Source organism: Erinaceus europaeus, chromosome 17 (assembly GCF_950295315.1).
Source record: "Erinaceus europaeus chromosome 17, mEriEur2.1, whole genome shotgun sequence".
Taxonomy (NCBI): domain Eukaryota; kingdom Metazoa; phylum Chordata; class Mammalia; order Eulipotyphla; family Erinaceidae; genus Erinaceus; species Erinaceus europaeus.
The window spans coordinates 3,993,818-4,013,874 of NC_080178.1; the positions used below are offsets into that span (position 1 = coordinate 3,993,818).

Below are 20,057 nucleotides of genomic sequence, written 5' to 3' on the forward strand. Positions count from 1 at the left end.
CTTAACCAGGAGAGTGAGTCAGGAGATGCACACCTATCAGTCTCTGTAAAAAGGTTTATTTGCACTAATGTTTAGAATGCAGGAACTGAAGTCGCCCCAACTCCAAAGCAACAGAGAATTAGGGCCACCCATGACCCAGGGGAGGGCTGCTCCAGGGTCCTGGAATGAACGCCGCCCCCCCCACCCCACCACTTAATGTCAGTGTCCCCAGGCAGGAAACGAAGAAGGGGGTGGAAAGACCTTACCAGCTGCTAGCGAGTGTGCAAGGGAGGGGAGGGATGTCTCCGTGGCCACCCTGTGCGGGAGCAGGATGCAGAGGCTCCAACTCAGTGAAGGGCAGGGCCGAGAGCCCAGGTCCAGGAGAACAAAAAGGGGGTTTGGAGGTAGGCTTTTTCATAGAGTTAAAAAACAGGCACATTATCTATCCAACATCTCCCTGTGGCCTCCAAGTTGCTGCCCTGGCCCCTGGTGGTGCCCCTGTCCCCACAAAATCAAAGGGAAGAAGAAGGGGCAGAAAAGAGGAAGTTGGGAGGGGGATATGCTTCGGTTGCAAGAGGGCGCCTGTGAATGAGGCGGGTGAGCAGAAGGAAGGAGGGGTGAAGCTTCTACCCCCCCTGGGCTTGGGTGAGCAGGACAGGGCCGAGCTGGAGGTGACAGCAGCCTGGCAGAGGGAGAGGGCCACAGGCCACTCTGCGGGCAGGAGGGACAAGCCAGGCAGCACTCAGGATGTGGACGTGCCTGCAGGCACCTCCTCCCTGGCTCCAGGGCCCAGGCCCTGCTGCTCCTGGCACTGTGGCCCCAGCTTCAGGGAAGCTGCAACCCTGGCAGCCGGGTGGAAGCAGAGCCGAGAGAAGGGAGCTGCCCCTGCCTTCGGAGGACACCGCTGGACCCTGTGGTCACCAGGGCTGGGGCCCAAGGCAGGCAGAGTGAATGCACTTCATGGGAGCGGGGGGGAGCCACGCCGCTTGCTTCTCCCTGAGGGCCGGGGCCACGCGGCCAGAACTGTCACCTCAGGCTGCTGCTGCCAGAAGCAGGTTGGCGTGACCACCCTGAGGGTCCCTGGACTCGTGGGAGAGGAGGCAGAAGGGCAAGGCGGGCATGAAACGAGAGAGGAGAGGACCAGCCCTAGATGGTGGGGGCGGCGTGGCCCCTCAGGAGGAGTTCTGGTTCTGGTAGATGGACGCTTTCTCCTTCAGCAGGTCCAGACACAAGTGGCAGCTCCAGCTCCCTGCAGAGAACCAGGCGGTGAGGACGAGTCAGCAGAGCGAACCCACTTCAGTCAGAGGATCTGGGCGCAGCCAGCCCCCGGGCTCCCCATAGCCCCCGATGCGAGCGAGTGAGCGAGCTCTTGGTTTGAAAGTCATCTTGAGGCCACAGGAGAGCCACAAGGCTGAGTGGGCTCGGGACTCGGTCAGAAGAAAGAGGGACGAATGGGACAGCGCGGCCTATCAGGAGCCGGTCCAGCTTCCCGGAAAGCCAGCAAACGGGACGCAAGCTCTCTCACAAGGGAAATGACTAGCTCACGCCTTGCTCACCGATTACTGATCACAGCTAGACTCACCGGGCGGGGACTCACCCCAGGTCTGGAGCACATGGGGGCTCTCAGAGGCCTCCTGGCCCCAAACTCTCGGATGCCTCTGATTCAGTGAGAGACCCCGCGACACCACTCTACTGCGCTCGGCGCTCCCCTAGTGCCGTCATGGTGCTCCCATGTGGAGCTGCGGCTCGAACCCAGGACCTTACACACAGTAAGATGCAGTGTTCTACGGGGTGAACTATTTCCCAGCGCCTCTCGGCTATTGGTAAGAAGAGAATTAGCCTTCGATGCTGTCAATTCCAACCTACTTCCAGATACATGCATTCAGACATCGCTCTGGGTTTCAGAACCAGGCGGTGAGTTGCTCAGAGACCTGAGAACCTTGGAGCGACTCAAGGAGGCGGACGAGCAGGAACCAGCAGGCCTCCCCACAGGCCGGCAGAACGGCCACAGCACGAGGCCGCCCGACTTCAACCTCAAGGCACCACGCTGAGAACATGGGCTTGGCGCTGGCGCACCAGGTAGGTGCACGTGTGCAAGGATGCGGGTTCAAGCCCCTGGTCCCCACCTGCGGGGCGTGGGGGGCTTTACAAAGAGTGAAGCAGGTCTGCAGGTATCTGTCTCTCCAACTCTATCCTCCTTCCCTCTCAATTTATGTCCTAGCAAAACAATTTTTTTTCAAGTGAGGGGGAGGGCCCATCAGTGGCGCACCTGGCTGAGCGCACACATTGCAGTGCACATGGACCCGGTTCAAGCCCCTGGTCCCCACCTGCAGGTGGAAGCCTCACGAGTGGTGAAACAGGGCTGCAGGTGTCTGTCTCCCTCCCTGTCAGCCTTACCCTCTCAATTTCTGGCTGTTTCTATCCAATAAATAAATAAAGATTTTTAAAAAGTTTTTAAAAACAAAAAGGACAGAAAGCTCTTCTCAGTGTCAGTGACACACCAGCTGTGGCCGGAGGGGGCGTGAGCTTGCTGACTCAGAGCCTGGACCCCTGACAACTGACTTCCCGGGGTGCCCCTCAGTGGCCCAGATCCAACTGCAACAGGAAAGCCCTTCATGGAGAATTCTGCCTGTAAGCTACTGTCTTATAGTTGAAAAAAAAAAAAAAGAATCGGGTGGTATCGCAGCAGGTTAAGTGCAGGTGGCGCAAAGCACAAGGACCAGCGAGCGTTAAGGATCCCAGTTCGAGCCCCGGCTCCCCACCTGCAGGGGAGTCCCTCACAGGCGGTGAAGCAGGTCTGCAGGTGTCTGTTTTTCTCTCCCCCCCGTCTTCCCCTCCTCTCTCTATTTCTCTCTGTCCTGCCCAACAATGACGACATCATCAACAACAACAACAATAAAACAAGGGCAACAAAAGGGAATAAAGTAAATATTAAAAAAACAAAAAACCAGGAACACACTACGCACACCCCCAATGTGAGGCCCGAGACTAAATAGGTCGCCCTCCATGGGTGACAGCCATCACCTTGGGATAGTGGGCCGGGTCCCACCTGATGTGGACCCTGTCTCGGAGGCACCCTAGTGTTGTTGAGGGGCTCCCGCGAGGGCAGGGATGAACGCTGACGCCGGTCGGGTTGAGAGTTGGGGCCGAGGGCTCAGCCTGTGCCCCGGGTGGGCAGCACCCTAATCCAAGACTTCGCGGCACCCACCCGTGGGCTACCGAGAGGGCGTGTTGCGAGTGGGAGGCCTGGCCACTCACCCTCGGGAGGCTCTGACATGGACGGGGTCAGGCAGTACATGTGGTAGCCACGGTCGCAGTCGTCGCAGAAAAGCAGCTGGTCCTGGGGGCGAGACGGGCGAGGGGGGCGAATGACTGAGGGGCTCCGCCAGGCCTCTGGGGACTGGCAGGGAGGGCGTCTGGATGCCACGGCCACTTCTGGAAAGGGCAGGTGGGAACAGACGGGGAACGGGCCGGAAGGTGGCACGGTGGCCACAGCGTCACACTCAGTGGCGTGAGCTCCATCGCTGACCCTGCACATACCAGAGCGGCTCGGGCTCTCTCAGCTCAGTACGTAAACGGAAGGACAGACGTGGGCATCTCTGCTGAGGACGACACCCCCCAGCCCGCCCGCCGCCCCAGCGACCCCGACTCCGTCTCCGGGGCCCCGGCCGCAGGCGCACGCACGTCATTCTCGGAGGTGCCGCAGATGTTGCAGCACTTGCACTCGATGCACTGCCAGCGGTAGGTCTTCACGGCCGCCATCATCACCGGGGTGAACTGGAGGCAGGACGGGTGCCCTGTGTGCGGGAAGGGCGGGTGGGCCAGCTGCCAGGAGGGACGGCGAGGCGAGGCGGCCGACCGAGGGCCACGGGATGCCTGCGGCAGAGCAGGGCAGGGCAGGGCAGGGCAGGGCACGGGGTACCTGAGCGGCCGCAGTCGGAGCAGGACACCAGCTCCTCAGGCTGCCCTGTCTTCTTGTTGATCTTCGAGTCCCCCAGGCAGAAGTCGCAGTAGTTGTTGGGCAGGGCCAACCCATCGGGACCCTTCTTGGCTATGGGGAGAGCACTCTGAGGAAGCCCCAGGCGCTGACAGCAGACCCCGTCAGCTCCCCACCCCCCGCCCCAGTGCCCCGCTTACATTTCGGCTCCTCGGGCCGCTGGGAGACCGGGGTGGGGGGCTGGGAGTCCTCCTTGTCCTCACCCTCCTCCTCGGCCAAGTGGGAGTGGGCGTAGTGGTAACTGAGGCCTGGCCGGTTCTTGTAACGTTTGCCACAAACTGAGGGGGGAGAATATGGCAAAGAAATGAGGATCCAGGAGGGACATTTCCTCAGCCACCCTGACCCCAAAGCTCCGTCCTGGGATAGGCCTATAGTGACGGTCACCTCCCCTATCTCTAGCTTCCATGGTGGTCCCACCCACTGGCCCCCCACCCAGGCCACCTCTCCTCGCCCACATCAGCTGGCTGGGGGACAGAGCCTGCACCCTGTAACCACTTCTGGGAAATGTGAAGACAGCTCCAGGCCGGGGAGGAAGGGGACTCGTCTTTGCAACATAGTGACGAAGCGGCAGCAGCGAGGTGAGGGGGAGGTTCCAGCCGTTTCTACCTCCCACCAACTGAGGGGGCTTATGCCACCTGTACCCAGCACAGCCCATCTCTGCTGGATGGGGAGGCTGCAGAGGGCAGATCTACTGAGTTTGCTGGCAGATCCGGCCCCCCAAAAGTCCACAGACTCCCAGCATCAGTGCCCTGACCACCAACAACTGACCCCACCAACCAGCATAAAAAGCAGGTCCCCACGAAGCATCTTGTAATCTTGAGCAGTGACACCCACCAAGGAGAGCCGGGGGGTGGGGGGGAGCGGGAAAGGCGGGGAGAGGATGGGAGGGGTGCTGGGGGCACTGGCCGCCCACCGGGGTCCGTCACGGGGGAGCAGAGGGCTCCATCCGTAATGCCTGGAGCCACCCCATGCAGGATGCAAGTGGGCCAGGAGCACGCGCGCCCGGGACACAAGCAGTGGGGGAGAGGCGGCTCCCGGGGCTGGGCCGTGAGGACAGCAGCAGCGGTCCATCGCGCCCCAGGCCAGCCCGAGCCCGAGCCCAGAACTCTAGCGGAGACGGCGGGAGACAAGCGAGGCGGGAGGAGCCAGGGAGGAGCAGGAGAGGGAGAGGAAACCACAAGTCTGAAAAGTTGGGAGAGCTACCTCTCTGGGGCGCTTTCGAGGTATGCTTTTGTTTGAAACTATCTGAAAGACAGAAAGAAAAGTCGTGAGAAGGAGGCTTTGGTACACTGGAGACAGGAGCGCAGCGGCAGGAAAGCGGAGCGGAAGAGGGAGCAGCCCCCGACGCCACGGTGCTCCAGAGGGGAGGACAGAAGTGGGGCGAGGCAGAGGAGGGGGAGAACAGTGGAGCCTCCGGCTGGACTCCGGGGCCCAGGCTGGGGACCGGGGGGCAGCAGCCACCGGCCCGAGTCCTTCCTTCCCGAGGGAGCCGGCCAGCGGGGCCCGCACCGGGCACACAGCCCTCCCTCCCGTGGCCTGAGCGGGAGCGGGGCCCAGCAGGAGCGCCCACCCGCGGGAGCCACTCACTGTCACAGGCGTAGGGCTTGTCCCGGTCCTCCAGGATGGCCGCGTCCAGCTTCTTACGGGCGCTGCCCACACCTTTGCCCTGCCAACAAGAGCAGCGGGCACTCTCACCACCAGTGCTGCGTCCCAGGACCCCGGTGGCGGCAGCAACCAGCAGGGAGGCCGCAGGACCCATGCCGGCCCTCACCTTGGACTTGCCCTTGCCCCGGCGCTTTGGGGTGTCCTCCTCATAGTCCTCGTCATCAAGGTCATCCAGGAAGTCATCTGGCTCTAGGATCCGCTGAGCGGACAGAAGGACAGGACGGGTAGAAGTCACGCCCACAACACGGAAGGCTGCCCAGGGCCTGCCTGCCCACCCCTCACTCTTCCACCTTCCTTTTTTTTTAATACTTATCTATTTATTCCCTTTTGTTGCCCTTGTTGTTGTATTGTTGTTACTGATGTCATCATTGTTAGATAGGACAGAGAGAAATGGAGAGAGGAGGGAAAGACAGAGAGGGTAAGAGAAAGACAGACACCTGCAGACCTGCTTCACCGCCTGCAGGCGGGGAGCCGGGTACTTACACCGGTCCTTGAGCTTTGTGCCACGTGCGCTTAACCCACGTGCGCTACTGCCTGACTCCCCGTATAAAAAGATTTTACTGTGGGTCAGGCGGTAGCGCAGCGGGATAAGTGCACATGGCACAAAGCACAAACACCAGTGTAGGGATCCCAGTTTGAGCCCCCGGCTCTCCACCTGCAGGAGGGTCGCTTCACAGGCGGTGAAGCAGGTCTGCAGGTGCCTTTCTCTCTCTCTTTCTCTCTGTTCCCTTCCTCTTTTGATTTCTCTCTGTTCTATTCAACAACAACGGCAATAACAACAACAATAAACAAAGGCAACAAAAGGGAAAAAATGGCCTCCAGGAGCAGTAGATTCATAGTGCAGGCATTGAGCCCCAGCCTGGAGGCAAAAAAAAAAATACTGCAAAGTGCAAGGACTGGCATAAGGATCCTGGTTCGAGTCCCCAGTTCCCCACCTGCAGGGGGGTTGCTTATGGAGGTGAAGCAGGTCTGCAGGTGTCTGTCTTTCTCTCCCCGTCTTCCCTTCCTCTCTCCATTACTCTGTCCTAACAACGACGACATCAGTAACAATAGTAGCTACAATAACAATAAAAAAGGGCAACAAAAGGGAAAATAAGTTAAGTACCAAAAAAAAAAAAATTACTGGGGGTTGGGCAGTGGCGCAGCGGGTTAAGCTCACATGGCGCAAAGCGCAAGGACCGGCATAAGGATCCCGGTTCGAGCCCCCGGCTCCCCACCTGCAGGGGAGTCGCTTCCCAGGCGGTGAAGCAGGTCTGCAGGTGTCTGTCTTTCTCTCCCCCTCTCTGTCTTCCCCTCCTCTCTCCATTTCTCTCTGTCCTATCCAACAACGAACATCAGTAATAACAATAATAACCACAACAAGGCTAAAGCAACAAGGGCAACAAAAGGGGGAAAAATGGCCTCCAGGAGCGGTGGATTCATGGTGCAGGCACCGAGCCCAGCAATAACCCTGGAGGCAAAAAAAAAAAAAAAAAGACTTGCTAAAACAGGATGGGGGGAAGGGAAGGGACGGAGCACCAGAGCAGCACTCTGGTACATGGGATGGCAGGGATCAAACTCAGACCTCGTCCTTCCAAGTCCAGCACTTTACTAGCCACACCACTCCCCAGGCCCATGCATCTTTCCCGTCAGCCTGCGAGGTGGCGCAGTGGATAATGCGTTAGACTCGGGCACCGGGTCCCTGGTTCAATGCCCAGCACTCTCACTCGTATGCTGGTGAGAGGCACGGCCCGCGCCAAGGAGAGGTCTCCCACTGCGCCACTGAGGGAGGGGGAACAGCTGCCTCAAGCCCCCGCGCCCACCCCCTCTCTCTCCAGCACTTAGGGCTTCCGGTGTGTTCTGCCCTTCTCTCTCCCTGCCCCTCGTCTGCAACGCCCTTCCCACCACCTCCAAGTGCCCCACTCGAACGCCCAGTTCTCATAACGCCACGTCCACTGGTCTGTTGCGGGCGGTTCCCTTCTACTGCCTCACTCAGACGCTGCTGCTCGCTTGCGTGGTCCTGGGGGTACCTGGGTGTTTGCCAGCAGGGCCCGGCCCCCGCCCTCCTGCACGTGAACGGAGCCCACAGTCCCTAGCGCCCGCCTCCAGTGCCGGGATGAAAGATAAACGAGTCACGGGAAAGCACTTGGCCTGGCCTAGGTTTGCTCTTATTTTCTGGAAGGTTTTGGCTTCCTGTTGGCAGGGATCAAGTTTCCTCCCGTCCACGGCGCGCTAGGCACAGGAACCCTTTGGTGGGAAAGGAGTGTCCAGAGAGGGCGGCGCTCGGGAGGGCGCCGGCGTGGGGCCTGGCTTCCCCCAGCCCCCAGCCACAGGCCTAACCCAGTACCTTCCGTGCTCGGCTGTTGGTCACAGGAAACTCGCCCAGGCTGTCGTCATCAACTCGGGGGTCAGGGGCACCTCGCTTCTCCAGGGGGTCTGTGCGCAGCAGGGCCTCCAAGCTACTGCCGTCCTGAGAGATGAGTCCCTCCTTCTTCAGGGTCTGGTCGGTGTCTGCGGAGCCAGGCGGCGAGACTCAGAGGGTGGGGACGGACCCTGGCCTCACACATGGGGTGCCCTGGAGTCACTCTGGGGTCTTCACAGGCGGTGAAGCAGGTCTGCAGGTGTCTGTCTTTCTCTCCCCGTCTGTCCCTCCTCTCTCCATTTCTCTCTGTCCTACCCAACAACGATGACATCAATAACAATAACTACAGTAACAATAAAAACAAGGGTGACAAAAGGGAAAATAAATAAATATAAAAAAAAAATTACTGGGGGAGTCAGGCGGTAGCGCAGCGGGTTAAGCGCAGGTGGCGCAAAGCACAAGGACCGGCATAAGGATCCCGGTTCGAACCCCGGCTCCCCACCTGCAGGGGAGTCGCTTCACAGGCGGTGAAGCAGGTCTGCAGGTGTCTATCTTTCTCTCCTCCTCTCTGTCTTCCCCTCCTCTCTCCATTTCTCTCCAACAACGACAACAACAATAATAACTACAACAATAAAACAACAACGGCAACAAAAGGGAATAAATAAATTAAATAAATATATAAAAAAAATTACTGGGAGTCGGGCGGTAGCTCAGCGGATTAAGTGCACCTGGTGCAAAGTGCAAGGACAGGTATAAGGATCCCGGTTCAAGCCCTCGGCTCCCCACCTGCAGGGGAGTCGCTTCACAGGCGACTGTGTGTACGTGGGGAGGGGGACCAAGCAAAAGGGAGAGAGGGACACCACCCGTGGAGTTCACTGGTGCTGTGCACAGTGCTCCCACGTGGTAGTGGGAGTCCAACCCAGGCCCTCACGCGGCTAAGCCCTTTACTCTGCCCACTGCCCTATCTCCCAGGGCCTGGCCTCCACCTTCTGGAGACACCCTTGCCATCGCCTCTCTAGCCGGACATCAGTACACAACAGAACCACCTACTCCCTCTAGTACCTTGACCTGGAGACGGGGGACCGTAGCACCCCCAGGCCTCTGGCCGCACCTGGGGCGTGTGCCTCACCTGGCTTAATCGAGGGGAACGAAAGCCTCGGGTCTTCGGGGGGGTGGGCCCGCCGCTTCTTCCGCCAGCGCCGGGCAGGGTAGGAGTAGAGCTGCCCAGAAGCCAAGCCTGTGAAAGGAAGAGCCGGGTGAGTGAGGGGCCAGGGTCAGGCCAGAGCAGCAGCCCAGCTGCGGGGCGGGCGGGTGGGCAGGCGGGGGCTCACCTGGACCGCGGTGCCGTTTTTCCATCCAGATGTAACAGTTGCTCTGGGCCACCCCGGTCTGCGAGTCCAGGAAGGGCAGGCGCACGCTGCGCTCGGCACACAGGCGGGCGTTGTAGTTGTGGCACTGCTCCATGGCGTCCTTGTAGTACTGCTCCCCGAGGCTGCAATGGCAAACGGGCGGGCGGGCGCTCAGGGTGGACGCGGCTCCGTGCTGCCCGCTCCAGAAGGCACGAGGGGCCGGAGCCAGGCTCCCCGGCTCACGGGAGGGTCTCCCCGTGCCTGACGGGTCCTGAACAGAGAGCAGGGGAGGCTCACCTGGCCTGTGCCAATCCAGCCCCCCCCAGCTCGGGGAGCTCGGCTGGCTGAGCTGTGGCTCTGCCACACACGGGCCAGGGTGACGCTGGCTTCTCTCTCGTTACATGGACTACAAAGGCGGCCAAGTGACCGGGGAGGCAACGCAGTGGCTCCTCAAGTCTCTCACTGTCTGGCTCTCAATCAGAGGCTCAAGGGGCCGGGTGGCGGCACACCTGGCTAAGTGCACACATTACGGTGCGCAAGGACCCGGGTTCGAGCCCCTGGTCCCCATCTGCAGGGGGAAAGCTCTGCAAGTGGTGGAGCAGGGCTGCAGGTGTCTCTCTGTCTTTCTCCCTCTCTATCTCCCCCTTCCTTCTCGATTTCTGGCTGACTCTACCCAATAAATAGAGAATACAATAAAAAAGTAAAATCTTGGGTTCAATCCCCAGCACCACCTTAAGCCTTGGTGACTCCGAGAAGCAGAGGTCAGTCAGCCCTTCTTAACCGAGCCTGGAAGTACTTTGGGCGGCACAGCCAGCGCACGCAGCACGGCTACACCTACACAGCAGCTCCGCTGAGTCCCGTAACGGGCAGTTAGCTGAGCGCTGACGCTAACAGTGTAGGGGATAACCGGGGCTGCGGGCGGGGAGGTGTCCCCGGGCACTTCTCCTCTGTGCCGACTCCCGGCGTCTAGTCAGCCACCTGTAATATCCTACGGCCACCAGAAAACACCAGGCAGCGGGAGCTTCTTCGGCCGATGCCCTGACCTGACACGGCTGCTCTGAGCCCGGCCGCAGGCTCGCCTGCCACCAAAGGACACGAGGGAGAGGGAGAGGGAGAGGGAGAAGGAGAAGGAGTAGAGAGAGAAAGAGGGAGAGAGGGAGGGCCAGCCTCCTGGGGCTCCAGCCCCACCTGAAATCTGAACCTAGGGCAAACCTGCAAGAGAAGAGCTTCGAAGGGTGGAGAACCGTACACTTGCGGGGGTATCTGACTGCGCACACGCACAGAACCTGTCTGTTCTCCTTGGGGCCTTCTAAGGGCCGCGATTCTGCCCCCATGTGTCGGTGTCAGGTCAGGTGAGAGAGAAGCCCTTTCTCCCCAGCCTCCCGGCCCCTTAGGGGTGAGACATCCAGAGAGAAAGCCCGCGTGGACCCGGCACCCAGCCGGCCAGAGCAGGGCCCCGGGCATCAAGTTCTGCCGGGAGTCAGACACACGTGGAGGGGACAGTGAGGGGACGGTGTGGCGGCCAGGGTGCTGGGCCTTGGTTTCTGCTGATGGAAATGGATCCTGACGCGGACTCCCACGGAAGGGGTCCGGGCAGGGCAGGCTCAGGGAGGGGCTGAGGGGGTAGGAGAGCAGCTGGAGGGAAGACACAGCCTTGCCACCTTGCAGCATTGGGGGCCAGTGTCTGCCACAGCCCCGACACTAAGGGAACCCCGCGGTTTGACGTCTCTTCTCTTGTCCTATCTGCTTTCCTCTCTCTCAAAGATAAAGCATAAGGGAGTGGGGCGGTAGCGCAGCGGGTTAAGCACAGGTGGTGCAAAGCACAAAGACCGGTGTAAGGATCCCGGTTCGAGCCCCCGGCTCCCCACCTGCAGGGGAGTCACTTCACAGGCGGTGAAGCAGGTCTGCAGGTGTCTGTCTTTCCCTCCCTCTCTGTCTTCCCCTCCTCTCTCCATTTCTCTCTATCCTACCCAACAACAACTATAATAACTACAACAACAGTAAAAAAAAAAAAAGAATAAAAGTGGGGCGGGAAGGGCCGCCCCGCTGAATTCCTTGGCACCGCACTGAAAAATAGCAAGTCAAAGCACCCACTGCCACGACTCCCGAGTGGGCTATCCAGCTCCTGGTACCCAACTCAGCAGGTTTCAAGGCCAGCTGGGTGCCACTGGGATCCCGACATATGCGGAGGAGCAGGGAGGAGCAGGGATTCACAAACAGGAACCCGCTGGCTCTCAAGTCAAGAAGTGGCCTCGGCCGCCAGAAGAGAGACAGACGAGGCGCCACAGCCGGGAGAAGCACCAGGAAAGGGTCACTTCCCGGGCGAGGACGGCAGAGGGAGAAGGAAGCCCCCCCCCACAGGAAGGTTCTCGGGACGTCGGGCGGCAGCTGGAGCCGGCTTCTCCTTGGCGCTCCAGGAACCAGGGGCCTCCACTCTCACAGTCCTTTCCCCACAAGCAAGAAGTCCGGCGGGGCCAGGAGGGCGGCACAGTGGATAGGGCCCAGAGCTCAACACCTGGCAGCCGTGTGTCACGTGACTGGCGGGAGTCCGGCTCCATCCAGTGGGCGCGGGCACAGCCCTAAAGCAAAGCCTTCCCTCCTGAAGGTCTCCAGACCTGGGCCAGTCTGCTCGGCTTCCCCAGGCACAAGGTCTGATTTGCTTTCAAAAAGCAGGAAAACTTGCGTGGGGCTGTGGGGGCCGCCAACAAAGAGAAAGGCCGGGAACAAAGAGCTGGCATGGGGGTCGGGAGGGTCACCCCTGGACAGGCATCAAGCACCTCACTGGCTGATCGAGGGAAATGTTGGCCTGAGACTGGGGAGGGCAGCTCAGAGGGAAAGATAATGGGGGGGAGGCTGAAGAAAGGGGACGGGAATGGGCGGAAAACCGCCAGAGGGGATGGAGAAGCACTTAGCCTAATGGAGGTGGGGAGGCAGGTCCAGGCTGGGGGCCACTGGGGGGATTCTGCAAACACAGGCTCCAGGCTGGGAGCCACTGGGGGGGATTCTGCAAAACACAGGCTCCAGGCTGGGGGCCACTGGGGGGATTCTGCAACACAGACTCCAGGCTGGGGGCACTGGGGGGATTCTGCAAACACAGGCTCCAGGCTGGGGGCACTGGGGGGATTCTGCAAACACAGGCTCCAGGCTGGGGGCACTGGGGGGATTCTGCAAACACAGGCTCCAGGCTGGGGGCCACTGGGGGGATTCTGCAAACACAGACTCCAGGCTGGGGGCACTGGGGGGGATTCTGCAACACAGGCTCCAGGCTGGGGGCACTGGGGGGATTCTGCAAACACAGGCTCCAGGCTGGGGGCACTGGGGGGATTCTGCAAACACAGACTCCAGGCTGGGGGCCACTGGGGGGATTCTGCAAACACAGACTCCAGGCTGGGGGCCACTGGGGGGATTCTGCAAACACAGACTCCAGGCTGGGGGCCACTGGGGGGGATTCTGCAAACACAGGCTCCAGGCTGGGGGCCACTGGGAGGATTCTGCAAACACAGACTCCAGGCTGGGGGCACTGGGGGGATTCTGCAAACACAGGCTCCAGGCTGGGGGCCACTGGGGGGATTCTGCAAACACAGACTCCAGGCTGGGGGTCACTGGGGGGATTCTGCAAACACAGGCTCCAGGCTGGGGGCCACTGGGGGGATTCTGCAACACAGGCTCCAGGCTGGGGGCCACTGGGGGGATTCTGCAAACACAGACTCCAGGCTGGGGGCACTGGGGGGATTCTGCAAACACAGGCTCCAGGCTGGGGGCCACTGGGGGGGATTCTGCAACACAGACTCCAGGCTGGGGGCCACTGGGGGGGATTCTGCAAACACAGACTCCAGGCTGGGGGCCACTGGGGGATTCTACAAACACAGGCTCCAGGCTGGGGGCCACTGGGGGGATTCTGCAAACACAGACTCCAGGCTGGGGGCACTGGGGGGATTCTGCAACACAGGCTCCAGGCTGGGGGCCACTGGGGGGATTCTGCAAACACAGGCTCCAGGCTGGGGGCCACTGGGGGGATTCTGCAACACAGGCTCCAGGCTGGGGGCCACTGGGGGGATTCTGCAAACACAGGCTCCAGGCTGGGGGCCACTGGGGGGGATTCTGCAAACACAGGCTCCAGGCTGGGGGCCACTGGGGAGATTCTGCAAACACAGGCTCCAGGCTGGGGGCCACTGGGGGGATTCTGCAAACACAGGCTCCAGGCTGGGGGCCACTGGGGGGATTCTGCAAACACAGACTCCAGGCTGGGGGCCACTGGGGGGATTCTGCAACACAGGCTCCAGGCTGGGGGCCACTGGGGGATTCTACAAACACAGACTCCAGGCTGGGGGCACTGGGGGGATTCTGCAAACACAGACTCCAGGCTGGGGGCCACTGGGGGGATTCTGCAAACACAGGCTCCAGGCTGGGGGCCACTGGGGGAATTCTGCAACACAGGCTCCAGGCTGGGGGCCACTGGGGGATTCTACAAACACAGACTCCAGGCTGGGGGCACTGGGGGGATTCTGCAAACACAGGCTCCAGGCTGGGGGCCACTGGGAGGATTCTGCAAACACAGACTCCAGGCTGGGGGCACTGGGGGGATTCTGCAAACACAGGCTCCAGGCTGGGGGCCACTGGGAGGATTCTGCAAACACAGACTCCAGGCTGGGGGCCACTGGGGGGATTCTGCAAACACAGACTCCAGGCTGGGGGCCACTGGGGGGATTCTGCAAACACAGACTCCAGGCTGGGGGCCACTGGGGGGGATTCTGCAAACACAGGCTCCAGGCTGGGGGCCACTGGGAGGATTCTGCAAACACAGACTCCAGGCTGGGGGCACTGGGGGGATTCTGCAAACACAGGCTCCAGGCTGGGGGCCACTGGGGGGATTCTGCAAACACAGACTCCAGGCTGGGGGTCACTGGGGGGATTCTGCAAACACAGACTCCAGGCTGGGGGCCACTGGGGGGATTCTGCAACACAGGCTCCAGGCTGGGGGCCACTGGGGGGATTCTGCAAACACAGACTCCAGGCTGGGGGCACTGGGGGGATTCTGCAAACACAGACTCCAGGCTGGGGGCCACTGGGGGGGATTCTGCAACACAGACTCCAGGCTGGGGGCCACTGGGGGGGATTCTGCAAACACAGACTCCAGGCTGGGGGCCACTGGGGGATTCTACAAACACAGGCTCCAGGCTGGGGGCCACTGGGGGGATTCTGCAACACAGGCTCCAGGCTGGGGGCCACTGGGGGGATTCTGCAAACACAGGCTCCAGGCTGGGGGCCACTGGGGGGGATTCTGCAAACACAGGCTCCAGGCTGGGGGCACTGGGGGGATTCTGCAACACAGGCTCCAGGCTGGGGGCCACTGGGGGGATTCTGCAAACACAGGCTCCAGGCTGGGGGCCACTGGGGGGATTCTGCAACACAGGCTCCAGGCTGGGGGCCACTGGGGGGATTCTGCAAACACAGGCTCCAGGCTGGGGGCCACTGGGGGGATTCTGCAAACACAGACTCCAGGCTGGGGGCCACTGGGGGGATTCTGCAAACACAGGCTCCAGGCTGGGGGCCACTGGGGGGATTCTGCAAACACAGGCTCCAGGCTGGGGGCCACTGGGGGGATTCTGCAACACAGACTCCAGGCTGGGGGAACTGGGGGGATTCTGCAAACAGGCTCCAGGCTGGGGGCCACTGGGGGGGATTCTGCAAACACAGGCTCCAGGCTGGGGGCCACTGGGGGGGATTCTGCAAACACAGACTCCAGGCTGGGGGCCACTGGGGGGATTCTGCAAACACAGGCTCCAGGCTGGGGGCCACTGGGGGATTCTACAAACACAGACTCCAGGCTGGGGGCACTGGGGGGATTCTGCAAACACAGGCTCCAGGCTGGGGGCCACTGGGGGGATTCTGCAAACACAGACTCCAGGCTGGGGGCCACTGGGGGGATTCTGCAACACAGGCTCCAGGCTGGGGGCCACTGGGGGGATTCTGCAAACACAGGCTCCAGGCTGGGGGCCACTGGGGGGATTCTGCAACACAGGCTCCAGGCTGGGGGCACTGGGGGATTCTACAAACACAGACTCCAGGCTGGGGGCACTGGGGGGATTCTGCAAACACAGGCTCCAGGCTGGGGGCCACTGGGGGGATTCTGCAAACACAGACTCCAGGCTGGGGGCCACTGGGGGGATTCTGCAACACAGGCTCCAGGCTGGGGGCCACTGGGGGGATTCTGCAAACACAGGCTCCAGGCTGGGGGCCACTGGGGAGATTCTGCAAACACAGGCTCCAGGCTGGGGGCCACTGGGGGGATTCTGCAAACACAGGCTCCAGGCTGGGGGCACTGGGGGGATTCTGCAAACACAGACTCCAGGCTGGGGGCCACTGGGGGATTCTACAAACACAGGCTCCAGGCTGGGGGCCACTGGGGGGATTCTGCAACACAGACTCCAGGCTGGGGGCACTGGGGGGATTCTGCAAACACAGGCTCCAGGCTGGGGGCCACTGGGGGGATTCTGCAACACAGACTCCAGGCTGGGGGAACTGGGGGGATTCTGCAAACAGGCTCCAGGCTGGGGGCCACTGGGGGGGATTCTGCAAACACAGGCTCCAGGCTGGGGGCCACTGGGGGGGATTCTGCAAACACAGACTCCAGGCTGGGGGCCACTGGGGGGATTCTGCAAACACAGGCTCCAGGCTGGGGGCCACTGGGGGATTCTACAAACACAGACTCCAGGCTGGGGGCACTGGGGGGATTCTGCAAACACAGGCTCCAGGCTGGGGGCCACTGGGGGGATTCTGCAAACACAGACTCCAGGCTGGGGGCCACTGGGGGGATTCTGCAACACAGGCTCCAGGCTGGGGGCCACTGGGGGGATTCTGCAAACACAGGCTCCAGGCTGGGGGCCACTGGGGGATTCTGCAAACAGGCTCCAGGCTGGGGGCCACTGGGGGGATTCTGCAACACAGACTCCAGGCTGGGGGAACTGGGGGGATTCTGCAAACAGGCTCCAGGCTGGGGGCCACTGGGGGGGATTCTGCAAACACAGGCTCCAGGCTGGGGGCCACTGGGGGGGATTCTGCAAACACAGGCTCCAGGCTGGGGGCCACTGGGGGGATTCTGCAAACACAGACTCCAGGCTGGGGGCCACTGGGGGGATTCTGCAACACAGGCTCCAGGCTGGGGGCCACTGGGGGGATTCTGCAAACACAGGCTCCAGGCTGGGGGCCACTGGGGGGATTCTGCAAACACAGACTCCAGGCTGGGGGCCACTGGGGGGATTCTGCAAACACAGGCTCCAGGCTGGGGGCCACTGGGGGATTCTGCAAACAGGCTCCAGGCTGGGGGCCACTGGGGGGATTCTGCAACACAGACTCCAGGCTGGGGGAACTGGGGGGATTCTGCAAACAGGCTCCAGGCTGGGGGCCACTGGGGGGGATTCTGCAAACACAGGCTCCAGGCTGGGGGGCCACTGGGGGGGATTCTGCAAACACAGGCTCCAGGCTGGGGGCCACTGGGGGGGATTCTGCAAACACAGACTCCAGGCTGGGGGCCACTGGGGGGGATTCTGCAAACACAGACTCCAGGCTGGGGGCCACTGGGGGGATTCTGCAAACACAGGCTCCAGGCTGGGGGCCACTGGGGGGGATTCTGTAAACACAGACAGGCTCCAGGCTGGGGGCCACTGGGGGGGTGCAGCCCACTACAAACACAGGGAAGCTCCGGGTCCCCGGAAGAGTCCCTGAACCTTATAACCTTGCCAGGCGGTCCTAGACCCCGATGCGCGAGGGGCTGCCAGCCCTGCACGCCCCGGATTTGGGGGGGGGGGTCTGCTCACTCGGGACCCTGGGGGGGCGGAGACCCAGGGGTCGGTCTGCAGCCGCCCTATGAATCGCCGGTCCCCTGGGGAAGGCTTGGCTCCCCTGCCGCCTGCTCCCCCAGCAAACCCGGCCAGTCTGGGTGCCCGGCGCCCCTGCTCCGCCCTCCGGTGTCCGGTGCCCCCCGCTCCGCCCCTCCGGTGTCCGGCGGCCCCCGCTCCGCCCCTCCGGTGTTACGTGCCCCCCGCTCCGCCCTCCGGTGTCCGGTGCCCCCGCTCCGCCCCTCCGGTGCCTGGTGCCCCCGCTCCGCCCTCCGGTGTCCGGTGCCCCCGCTCCGCCCCTCCGGTGCCCCCCGCTCCGCCCCTCCGGTGTCCGGTGCCCGGTTCCCCCTGCTCCGCCCCTCCGGTGTCCGGTGCCCCCGCTCCGCCCTCCGGTGTCCGGTGCCCCCGCTCCGCCCCTCCGGTGCCCCCCGCTCCGCCCCTCCGGTGTCCGGTGCCCGGTTCCCCCTGCTCCGCCCCTCCGGTGTCCGGTGCCCCCCGCTCCGCCCTCCGGTGTCTGGTGCCCCCCGCTCCGCCCTCCGGTGTCTGGTGCCCCCGCTCCGCCCTCCGGTGTCCGGCGGCCCCCGCTCCGCCCCTCCGGTGTCCGGTGCCCCCGCTCCGCCCTCCGGTGCCCGGTGCCCCCGCTCCGCCCCTCCGGTGCCCGGTGCCCCCGCTCCGCCCTCCGGTGTCCGGTGCCCCCGCTCCGCCCTCCGGTGTCCGGTGCCCCCGCTCCGCCCTCCGGTGTCCGGTGCCCCCGCTCCGCCCCTCCGGTGCCTGGTGCCCCCGCTCCGCCCTCCGGTGTCCGGTGCCCCCGCTCCGCCCCTCCGGTGCCCCCCGCTCCGCCCCTCCGGTGTCCGGTGCCCGGTTCCCCCTGCTCCGCCCCTCCGGTGTCCGGTGCCCCCGCTCCGCCCTCCGGTGTCCGGTGCCCCCGCTCCGCCCCTCCGGTGCCCCCGCTCCGCCCCTCCGGTGTCCGGTGCCCGGTTCCCCCTGCTCCGCCCCTCCGGTGTCCGGTGCCCCCCGCTCCGCCCTCCGGTGTCCGGTGCCCCCCGCTCCGCCCCTCCGGTGTCCGGTGCCCCCCGCTCCGCCCCTCCGGTGTCCGGTGCCCCCCGCTCCACCCCTCCGGTGTCCGGTGCCCCCCGCTCCGCCCTCCGGTGTCCGGTGCCCCCCGCTCCGCCCTCCGGTGTCCGGTGCCCCTGCTCCGCCCTCCGGTGCCCGGCGCCCCCGCTCCGCCCCCCGCCGCCTCCCCGCGGCCGCCCCGCCTGTTGCTCCCGGGACGGCGGGGACACTGGCTTCCGGGGCGGGGCAGGGCGGCCCGGCCGAGCCAGCCGTCGCCTCCCTCCGTGTCGCGGGTCGGCAACCGTGAGCGACGGGCCCACAGCCCCCGAGGCCCCTCTCGGCGCCCCCACAAGTTTCCCCGAGCCCCCCTCCGACCTCTCCGACCTCCCCGCCCGGAATCCCGACACGGCCGTCCCGCCCGCCGCCGCGTCCCTCCCCTGCCCGCCGGCCGGCCCCCGCGCTGCTCCCCACACGTCCCGGTCTCGGAGAGGGAGAAGCGAGCACTCACAGCTTCACAACATTCTCCACCACGGCCGCCATCTTCCCCGCTCCTCTCCCTCAGGCCGGGAGGCCCGGAGCCCGCAGCGCGCAGGCGCCGCCGCCGCGGGGGACCAGCTTCCTTGTCCCTCTGCGCAGGCGCCGACGCCGCTCGCCAAGGGAAGGGAGGGGCTAAGGGTCCTCGTACCTTCTACGCAGGCGCCAACGCCACTCAACGACGGGGTGGGGGAGGGGTCAGCTTTTTTTTTTTCTTGTGCTTCTGCGCAGGCGCCGCCCGCTGTACCATGCGCGCGCCCAGAGTGAGCGGTGGAGGCCGGGGAGCCCACGCGCAGGCGCGATGGGGCCGGTCGCGCGCCCCAGGCCCAGGCTGCCCATCTTTCTGCTCTGCAGCGGCGGCCGCAGGAAGGGCCTGGTCCTAGGCTGGGGGCTGCGGGACATAGACCCGGGATGCCGTCAGATCTCTGCGGCACCCAACAGTCGTCCAGGATAAGTGCACCGAGAGACTGGGGTCTGTTTGTCTGTCTGCCCCCGACGTGCACAGCAGTAGTGCTCCAGACTTGCAAACATGAGTCCCGAGTTAGTTCCATCCCCTGCCTGACATATCCGAGCTGCTGCTCTGGCCTCGCTACCTACCTGTCTTATAACATAATCTTAAAAAAAAAAAAAAAAAAAAAATATATATATATATATATATATATATTTATATATATATATATGAGTAGATAGCATAATGGTTATGCAAAGACACTCTTTTAAAAAAATATTTATTTTCCCTTTTGTTGCCCTTGTTGTTTTATTGTTGTTGTAGTTATTGTTGTTGTTTTAGATGTCGTTGTTGTTAGATAGGACAGAAAGAAATGGACAGAGGAGGGGAAGACAGAGAGGGGGCGAGAAAGACACCTGCAGACCTGCTTCACCGCCTGGGAAGCGACTCCCCCTGCAGGTGGGGAGCCGGGGGCTCGAACCAGGATCCTTGAGCACTTAACCCGCTGCGCTACGCCCAGGCCCGATAAAGACACTCTTATGCCTGAGGCTCCTAAGTACCAGGTTCAATCCCCTGCACCACCGTAAACTAGAGCTGGGTAGTGCTCTGGTGTTTCTCTCTCTCTTTCTTCATCTCTCTCAAAATAAAATAAATACCCAGGGAGTCAGGTGGTAGCGCAGCGGGTTAAGCGCAGGTGGCGCCAAGCACAAGGACCAGAGTAAGGATGCCGGTTCCAGCCCCCGGTTCCCCACCTGCAGGAGAGTCGCTTCACAGGCGGTGAAGCAGGTCTGCAGGTATCTTTCTCTCCTCCTCTGTCTAACCCTCCTCTCTCTATTTCTCACTGTCCTATCCA

The 20,057-nt window shown here is 62.7% G+C and overlaps 1 protein-coding gene across 2 annotated transcripts; it reads right to left on the bottom strand.

Annotated features, from left to right (window-relative positions):
* Window positions 1-40: 40 nt before the first annotated feature.
* DPF2 (double PHD fingers 2) lies at window positions 41-18,888 on the bottom strand. 2 transcript variants are annotated; one of them, XM_060176087.1, is made up of 12 exons: window positions 18,731-18,888; window positions 9,314-9,474; window positions 9,112-9,219; window positions 7,968-8,131; window positions 5,748-5,840; window positions 5,564-5,642; window positions 5,180-5,221; window positions 4,117-4,254; window positions 3,902-4,030; window positions 3,664-3,776; window positions 3,238-3,319; window positions 41-1,228 (listed from the first exon to the last, which is right to left on the bottom strand). In XM_060176087.1, the coding sequence occupies exons 1-12, from the start codon at window positions 18,760-18,762 to the stop codon at window positions 1,152-1,154; spliced, it is 1,218 nt and encodes a 405-aa protein (XP_060032070.1). In that variant the 5' UTR covers window positions 18,763-18,888; the 3' UTR covers window positions 41-1,151. The 2 variants fall into 2 exon arrangements, with proteins under 2 accessions (XP_060032070.1, XP_060032071.1); XM_060176088.1 differs by lacking the exon at window positions 5,180-5,221 and having other exon boundaries at window positions 18,731-18,887.
* Window positions 18,889-20,057: the final 1,169 nt, after the last annotated feature.